Source organism: Corylus avellana, chromosome 8 (genome assembly GCF_965113065.1).
Source record: "Corylus avellana chromosome 8, dhCorAvel1.hap1.2, whole genome shotgun sequence".
NCBI classification, from domain to species: Eukaryota; Viridiplantae; Streptophyta; class Magnoliopsida; order Fagales; family Betulaceae; genus Corylus; species Corylus avellana.
In genome coordinates, this window is record NC_142497.1 from 14,552,130 (window position 1) to 14,561,757 (window position 9,628).

The window sequence follows — 9,628 nt, forward strand, 5'->3', positions numbered from 1 at the left end:
TTGCTATAAAAGAGCCCATATTGAAAAATCAAAAATATTTGACCCTAAATTTACATTTACTTGTACTTTTAAAAAAATTCATTAAATATAAATCATAACCTGTTAAAATTTAGTTTTAACATGTAAAAAGTCTTTAAAAGAACATTTAGTTTTAACAAGGATTTGTACATTAATAATATGAATAACTTGAATAAAATATCTGAATTGTCATTAAATCATATGATTAAGTATTGATCTTATACATTTATATTATTCATATGCATATGCATATATATATATATATATATATATATGTATAATTATAATTTATAACATATTGATACTCCTAAAAATATGAAAATTCTTCCAGTTCCCAACTTTTTTCATATTTGGGTTTTTTTTTTTTTTAACGGAAAATAAGTTTATTAAAACAAAAAAGAAAAAAAGATAATTCAATAAAAAAAAAGAAAAACAAATGTCATATCTTTGAAACGGCGTCGTTCGCCCGCAATAATATTGGAGTAACAAGTTAAAACGCACCGTTTACAACGAGCCAAGGAAAACAAACACACATAACTCACTCTGTTCCGTGCACAAAAACGCAGCTTCGAAAATCGTAGGAGTCGCCGCCGAGAATGGCCGGGAAACCTGGAACGAACCCGACGACTTACTCGCCGTCAATGGCGACGGGTAAAACCCGTACGCCCATCTTCGAAGACCACGACGTTGATTGGGTCCGACCGGATGGTCGCGGCTTCCACCAGTGCCGGCCCGCCTGTACTTTCTTTTCTTTCTTTTATGGATTTATATGTCTTTTTTGTTTCCTTAGTTTTTCTCTTACGTTTATCAATGATAGTTGTGGGATTTCAACTGTGGGTTGTTTTTGTTTCTTGTTCGTGCTTTTAATATGATCAGTGTTGCCGATTATTATTGAGTTTATTTTAAACTTAATTTTTGCAAGATTTAAAGTTTATGGATTTTTCCATGTGGTTTTTTTTGAAACAAAGAAAATCTGTTTGTGGGTTTGGTAGATTCCGTGTTCATTTGTCTGGGGGCTGAAAAGGACTCTGCATTGCAGCGTTTTGTTGTCTTGGATGTAGTTCTGTTTTAAGGTTAATGGGGGTGACAAGCACGTCTTATAATGTTTTGGTATGACTCATTCTACACTAACATTCTCCAAGCCAGCCTATTTGTTTAAAGTCTAGCTTCAAAAATGTTATTATTTTATTTTATTTTTCAAATTATATCTTTTTATCTTGCTACGTAATATGTGATCTATTGTTCCATCTGATTATCGGGTTGTGGCTTTCATTCTCTGTGTTGTGAATTTGCTAGTGCTGGTGGTGCTTCCATTACATGGTTTGCGGTTTATCGTGTTTGGTTTAATGTAAATGCATAAATGCATCATTGGATTCCTGTTGTTTCTGTTGGTTTACGGTGTTCTTTTCTGAATCTCTCTGTTTCATTTGGCGTTATTTTGATTTCTAGGTTGGTTGACGAGAATATTTTCTTCTTGTTCTTTGTTTGTTGGGGTTTGAAGTATCTGTTATCTGTTAATGAATGATTTGGGATGACTATGCAAGTTCGATAGGTATGTGGCTTTATTATCTAGTGCACTATCTTTATTCATTTTTCAGTGCTCTCTCTCTCTCTCTCTCTCTCTCTCTTATAATTACTGTTTTAGGTAAAAGTTGTGATTGTGTACTTTAGTTGATACCATAATTGTAGCGCTAGACTTGTTGAGTAATTTTGTGGATACAGAGTGGAGTTACATAGTGTTAGGCTTTTGAAATTGACCCTATTCAGTATTCAAAACCATAATTGGTGTTTCCTTAATTTTCCCTAGTGTTTGGTGTGAAGAAGGAAGTTTTTAGAGGATTCTGAGTGGTTCTGTTACATAGCCGTCTGAAGGCTGTTATGATGTTCTGCATTTGGAAGAACATATATTCTCGGTCTGGTTTTGTTAGATTGCTGTCGGAAAGCTGTCATGACGTTCTTGCATCTAGAAGAACATATATTCTTGGCCTAGTTTCGTCAGATAGCTATCAGAAGGCCGTCATGATGGCATTGCATCTGGAAGAACAAAGGCTCTCGTCTTGCTTCTGTCAAGTAGCCATCAAAAGCCTGTCATGACGATGTAGCTGAAAATTGTCTCAGCCGGTCTTTGTCAAAAAGCCGTTCATGATGTTGCCCGCTAAATCTGCGTCATGTCAAGAAGTTAGCGATGAAACCTTGGCTTTCTTCATGACGAAATTTCCTCTTCACCATGGTTAACCCAAAGTGATGTTTTCCTAAAAGGCTTGAAGCTTTCTACCATTTGGAGGTTTTATATTGATTTTATTCAAACCACACCATACAATACCTTGGTCCACCAAATATCGAAGGAGTAGGTTAGGAAAGGCACTTGAAGAAGATTGGCTAGCTTGGAGGCAAGCGAGAAGCTTGTTGTCATACGGAGTCTTAGATTTACAAAACAGGGCTTTGTAAGTTTCTATGTTTGTACTTGGAATCTTCTTTGTGAAAGTGATTTTGAGTTTGGTTACCCCACAATGGTTTTTCCCTTTGATGTACTCAATGGGTTTTTCACTTCGTAACAAAAATGTTTGTTTTATGCTTGTGATGTTGTATTGTTGAATATTGCTATTTACTTTCCTTATAACTGTTGCTTGAGTTTTTGATTTGGGGGTTGAACTCGTTCCCGTGTTCTTTCACCTAGTAAAATGATTATAAAACCAGAAATAATGGTTTAAATTGTAATTTATACTTATTAAAAAAAATGTAATTGATGGTGAGGAAAGAGGCACATCTTTTCCACTAGTGAAATCATGCCTGTCTTATATTATTTCTATATCAGGTATTGAAAAGTTTAAAGTACACTTTTAAGGACCTCTCTATTTTAAATTACCATTTTGACTATGCCATCTGACATTGCAGGATGGATCTTTACCACCTTAGAGCTTCTCCACCAATGTTCTTTATTTTAGTTATTCAAGAAGAAACACTCTCTTCTTTAGCTACTTAGAGCAATCTCATTGGGCCTTGTAGCAAAAATTGGCAAAAAAGTAGCCACATCTGGCTATAGCCATTTTAGAGCATTCTAATGGCTAGCCACTACATTTGCTGAGCACCCTAGCTCAACAAATGCATAAATAAACTAATAAAAAAATCAATTTGAGTCTCCTCTTTGGCAAAAGTGAAAGTGGGTAAAGAAAGAATATTTTAAATACGATAGTGAAAGTGAATAACTGAAATAGAAAGTGAGATGTAGGTGCTTTGGAAATGTGGGTAATTATAATAGAAAAAAAGGTGATTCTTTAGCTAAAATTTTTGTTCAGTCAGATGTGAATGCTTTTACTTTTTTTATTACAAACTCCAAAAGATTCTCTATTCTCTTATGTACTTTCTTTAAATATGATTTCTCATTTCATTTTCCTCGACTGGAGAATAACAGTGAGATCCTCGTACACCAGCTGGCCATTCTGATCATACTTGAGCACAACCTTCTTTTCACGTTTCTGAGTTGGATAGGCTACACTAGGAGTAGGAACTCTGCTAGCAGCAAAATGGTCTTGAAGAAACTCCATTGAAAACTCTTCACCTGTCCATTAATAGAAATTGTTGTGTACATTGTTCCCTACATTTGGAACGATCAAAGTTGGCTGTTGCTGGATCCATTGAGCTGATGAACCAGGCACCTCAGCACCCACTGCGTCAAGCAACTTCTCATACTTATTTAGCTGCATAGGCATAGTTTCTCAGATACTAGAGCTGCTAATTCCCTCTCCAACCAACAAAGTAAGAGTAGACCCTCTGATGGTAGCCCATATCAGCTAAACCTCCTCACAAATTCAACTCCAACTTTTTCCATCACCATGACCATCAGAATTTTCACTTAATTTTTAAATTAAAAACTCAATTTTGCCAAAAAAAGGTTGTTGAAACATCGGGTAATTGACATTTGCGATTGTGTTGCATTTGATCAATTCCTTCACATAAATCTCCTTCATCTTGATCAAATGTAAAGGACTGGATATAACAGCAACAGAAATGCACAATCCTGATCGAATCCAACAAATTTATACACAATCACTTACCAATCTTCCCAAGGCTATCTCTCCCACTTTCAATTACCCTGATGAAATGAAATAATTCTTGGATCGTCCATGCAACAAAAACGTAAAAGCCACACCCAATTAATTACAAGTCCTTATGTTCAATAAAATCATAGCCAAATCGAGCCAGTGTACCTCCAAAGATCCAAAATGGGAATTTGTGTGACACCAATCATTTGAAATCTAACTCAATATCATGCCTGATCTTCCATCTAACTCGAGCGTCAGAGAGCGATATTGCCGAGAATAAAGTCGCATTGACCCACAAAGGAGCAGAGAAAAGAATGCCTTCTTTTAGAGCCTTCACCAGAAGGTGCACCAGAGTCGTATGCGGGCTTTGACGGAGACCCCAACTTCACCTTCAACTGAGCGAGCAAGAGAGCGTTGTTATTTGAGTCTTTTTTTAGCGATAGTGAGAGAGATGAAAGAGAAATGGTTAAAAAATGGGTGAAGAAGTTACAATGCTTCACGATGAAGAAGCACTGTAGCAAAATGTTGGTTTAAAGATTCTGAACATAATCTGTTGGAGTGGGGTTTCGGGGCCTTATTAGCTAAAGTTTAAAGATTTGGGAGTTTTACAGCATCTGTTGGAGATGCTTAGCATGACAGTTCATGGTACAACCTGTTTATACAAAAAATTTGAGCCGTTTTGTATCATTGAATGAGAACACCTTTACAAGACTCTGTCTGTACAACATGTTTACAGAAAACCAAGTGTATATATATTTGAATCAAAACTCTCCGTCTCAATGTGACTGCCTTTACGTAGCTGATGGTTGCTCAAGTATGTTTGGGCAATGGAGAAGGGCAGAGAAGCAGCCTGTATTATTCTCTTGTATTTTGGTGTTCAAAATAGGCGTGGTTCGAACACATCTATTATGGCAGCCTAGAAAGAACTCATATGTTATATTAAGTCTCTTGGTACTAATAACCATAAAGCGTACATAGCAGACACATACATGTTGAGCCTAATAGAGCATATAAAACTAAAAATTAGGCATCTAAAGTAAGCACCTTGCCACTTGAAACTCTTTTGGGAGTGTTTGTTATGAACATTTATTATATTTGTGGAAAAAGGTTTATATTTTGAAGGTTGATATTTGCTATTGATATCATTTCTACCAATGGCTTTGATTGTGCTATCTTCTGTTATCTAGTTCTACTTCTTTTTTTTCTTTGGTATAATTATATTCTCGTCCTGCTTTAGTTCTAAATTTCTTTAAAGGCTCTTGTTTCTGAATGTCAGCTGGCTCTTTTTTTGGCCCTGTACAGCGATTAAATAGATCCCTAGTTGCTGCTTTTACTATAAGATTCCTGGATAGGCCAAATTCGATTGACTGGATGGCTCCAATATTGAAACCTCAAGGATGTCTAAGTTTTATATGTTGTATGACTGCATTGAAGTGTCAATTCATTACTACACAAGGTTTTAGAAGTGTGGTAGTATACTTTTTAGTTTTTGCAACTAACTTTATGTTAATAATATATTCCCTCAGTCCCATGTTGTTGGTGTGGTATTCCATTTTGGGATGTCCTAAAAAATTATCTGGTTTGAGAAGTGAAGAGCCACAAATTTAATGACTTTTCTAATATGCCCACTTTAAAGTCGATGGTTTAAATTATTTTCATAAGTTTGCTTGACCTTTTAGAAAGAGTGGTCTCAGAAACTTCTATCTTTTTATTTGAAAGAAAATGCATTAAATTCTATTGCCTTAAAGTTGGATTTTATAACGTGTACAAACAATATGACGTGGACAGTAGTATACACTGCTTAGGGTGTAATATCATGGGTAGTGTGAGTCTCACGTGTTCGTACTTGTTAAATTGTCATGGGTATTGAATCATAGAAATTTTTCCATAAAGAAACTAACATACTGAAAATGCTCTTCTATTAAATGGACATAGTTATGCTGCCACCTTTGATATAAATTGTTTCGGTCTTCTAAGCATGTATAAGTTCAGAAGTTTGAGGCTTATATAGAACATTCGAACCTCATGTTTTGGATTTTTATTTCATTGTATTCTCATATTTGTTTCATTGTAAGGTTAAACTATGACTATAACTCTGAAGGAATAACAATTTTTTGGTTGCTTGCAGTTTTTAGGACTGGTGCTGTTAATTCTGCTTCAGGATCTGCTTATGCGGAGTTTGGAAATACTAAGGTCATTGTGTCTGTGTGAGTGTATCTTTTAACTCAGAAATCATGTTTTCCTTGTTACCCTGCTATTTTAAAATGGACCCATTCTCTAGTTAGTTTTTCTATTCTAATTATTGAAAATGTTTTTCGAAGTTAATTTGCATTTTATTTTTTGTAATATACATTCTAGCAAGCTATATAATAAACAGTTGAGAGCATATATAGATGCAAGAAAGTTTGATAGGGTGTTGGTTGGTTCAGATTTGGGCCAAGAGAAAGTAAGAAGGCAATGATGTACAGCGATATTGGGCGGCTAAATTGTAATGTCAGCTATACAACTTTTGCCACCCCAGTCCGTGGACAGGTATATGGATAGGATCTCTTATTGTCAACTTAATTATCCTCTTCTTCATATTTTTTATTATTTGCATTAAATTTTGAGCTCCCATTAGGGATCAGACTACAAAGAGTTTTCCTCAATGCTTCATAAAGCTTTGGAGGGTGCAATAATTTTGGAAACTTTCCCCAAGACTACTGTAGATGTTTTTGCGTTGGTGCTGGAATCTGGTGGCAGTAAGTATGAAGTTTTGTTTTAAAAGAAATGAAATATACACACATACATATAACAGTGGTTGTTTAGCGTCTGAATCTTGTTAACGAATTGTATCAGGTCAGAGACCTGTTTTTGTTTGGGTGACGTAGTTTCCAACATGATATTTGAGTGGGAAACAGTAATATTATTTTTGAGTTTTTTGTGAGCTTTTTGCATGTTCATTTCATTGTAGGTGATCTTCATGTTGTCATATCATGTGCCAGTCTTGCCCTAGCAGATGCCGGGATTTTGATGTATGACCTTGTTGCCTCAGTTTCTTTGGTATGCAACGACCTGGCACTTCCCTACATGTTTCAATTGGTAGTTGAGCATGATAGAAAATCATTTGCATAGAAGCTAATAACTTTGATTTCTAAAGTTTTGTTTCTCCTGTAATTTTTCCTCATTCCCATTCTTTTCCATTTCCTTATTTGACTGCTAGTGACATGTTTGTTCTCTTGTTGTTTCCTTTTGATCAATTATCTAAATTTGTTATCTCAACTCTGAATGTACTTCCACCATTATTTCATTGCTAATCCAATATTTGGGAAAAACCGTGTGTCAGTATTTAGGCTCTTAATATATCTTATGAATTTGTAGATCTCTACTTGTTGAAAATATTGACACAATGGTATTTAATATTTTGGTACCTAGTCTTCTCTTGGTAAGAACCTCGTCATTGATCCCATTTTGGAAGAGGAAAGCTACCAAGACGGAAGCTTAACGATTACATGTATGCCTTCTCGATATGAGGTCACTCAGCTTTCTATTACAGGGGAGTGGTCAACCCCAAAAATTAACGAGGTATGTCAACTATATGATGCTTTGCTCTCTCTCTCTCTCTCTCTCTCTCTCTTATTTTAGAAGAGTTTGCGCTTTATAAGAGAATGCAATGAGCTGCAGAAATGTTCAAATTGAGGGTAGGGTGGTAGAACTTGCATGCTCTCATTTGTGGCTTTGGTTCAATAAAACCTTTTCACTAGTCACATGGGAAGTATGAAGTAAAATTTGAACCTGTAACTCTTAGTAGTTTTGACACAATTGCTTGTATTCATGTATCCATAGAATAATTGTTCTGTATTTGGCCAATCCAAATACTAATATTGCTTTTGCAAGCAGGGGATGCAGCTATGCCTGGACGCCTGCTCAAAGCTTGCAAAGATCATGAGGTCTTGTTTGAAAGAAGCCACTTCCACTTCACAGGAGTAGGGAAGAAACTTCTTTTCAATTTTTTTTTTTTTTTTTTTTTTTTAATATACATGTCAATGTCTTAGCTTTCCCTACCCCCACCCATCCCACCAAAACGGAAGAAGAAAAGAAAGACTTACACAGATTTTGTGAACACAATCTGAATTTTGGTTCTTGTACTGTTGTACATCACCGATTCTTCTGAATTTTGAGTCAGCATTGCAGTGCATTTGAAGTTGTAATATTTGTCATTGTTGGACCAAATCAACCAATCAAAATTGTTTTTCAGAGGCTTTTTATTCCTCAATGTCTTTTAAAAATAACTAAAATTATTTTTAGTGGTTGGCCGACATTCAAGTCATTTTTTTTGTAGCTGTCAATGTATTCAGGGATCGAATGCCATTAGACAGAATTTCTCAGTATGAGATAGCTATTCAAAGTAGTATACAATCCCTTTTAGAAAAAGGTGGGTTAACTAACGAATAATAAGCTACCGAAAATGAAAATTTGATAGAACCCTATTAAAAATTTATATGGGAAAAATCATAATCTCTTATTCTCATAATCATTAATCAGAATCTCACAAATTGAGAAAAAAATACTACTCAAAATGCTACGAAATAAAGGACTAGAATTTGTTATCCTACAATAACAAGGATTCTAAGATTCTTTAAGTATAACACAGTGGACATGCAGTCAACGTCACCATGCATCAAGTAAAAGTAACAAGTTCAAAAAAGCCTTTATCCCAAATTTATATGCAATATAATGCCCTTTGTTCTCATAATGATCCCATAATTAACATAATCTAGTCCACACCACCCAACGAACCCCACCAGGTTTTCCAACTTCTAACTCGTTATGACCTCCGGGGATGGACTAATGGTCTGGTGGAAAAGATTCATGAATGTTGTGGGGAAGGCATGATAATCCCAAAGCTCTCATCTTAAACACATTCCGTATTTCCGTTATGCCCGGGTATCCTAGTTTCAAGCCCAAATTGCTCGTTTGAGGGATGAGGCCACTGTAACGGCTTGAAGTGTAACACCCTAGTAAAATCAATTAATTGGTAATTGATTCCATGGTTCACCTCTCAGCTTTATTCCACTAGGAACAAATCTCACGGATCTCATCCTCTCCAAGAAGAGTCAGTAGGGGAAGACATTTCACTAAAGGACAGAGATAGTTATAATTTAAATTCATAATCATAAATAACTAGAGTGAAACTTAAAGCATCATAACATAGATAGACTTCGAAGTGTCGACGTTAAAGATCAATCATCAAAATATATTACATGCTAGATCTAATTGTTCTAAACATAATTAAAGCCTACATTTAACGAGGTATAACATAAAGACGATTTCAATCATATCCTGATGGATAGCTCCGTCAGCGTCCCACATGGACTTGAGCTACACAGGATCTAAGTTCTCAAAAATGATCCGGATCAAGTCCTTCACAATGATCGAATGCCTCCCAGGATCCATATTTAGCTAAACTATCTATAATAGCACAGGTATACGTATAGAGAAAAATGAATACAATATAGTAAGTCCGACGACTTAGTGAGTAAAATGCACATGACTTACACTCATTAATTGGTGAACTCAATTGTTTA

The 9,628-nt window shown here is 35.4% G+C and overlaps 1 protein-coding gene across 1 annotated transcript; it reads left to right on the forward strand.

Moving 5' to 3' along the window:
* Positions 1-557: 557 nt before the first annotated feature.
* Positions 558-8,253, forward strand: RRP41L (3'-5'-exoribonuclease family protein). The gene is made up of 7 exons (XM_059573524.2): positions 558-756; positions 6,190-6,268; positions 6,491-6,593; positions 6,682-6,802; positions 7,015-7,103; positions 7,476-7,625; positions 7,941-8,253. Exons 1-7 carry the CDS (start codon positions 615-617, stop codon positions 8,028-8,030), a joined length of 774 nt encoding a protein of 257 aa, XP_059429507.2. The 5' UTR covers positions 558-614; the 3' UTR covers positions 8,031-8,253.
* Positions 8,254-9,628: the final 1,375 nt, after the last annotated feature.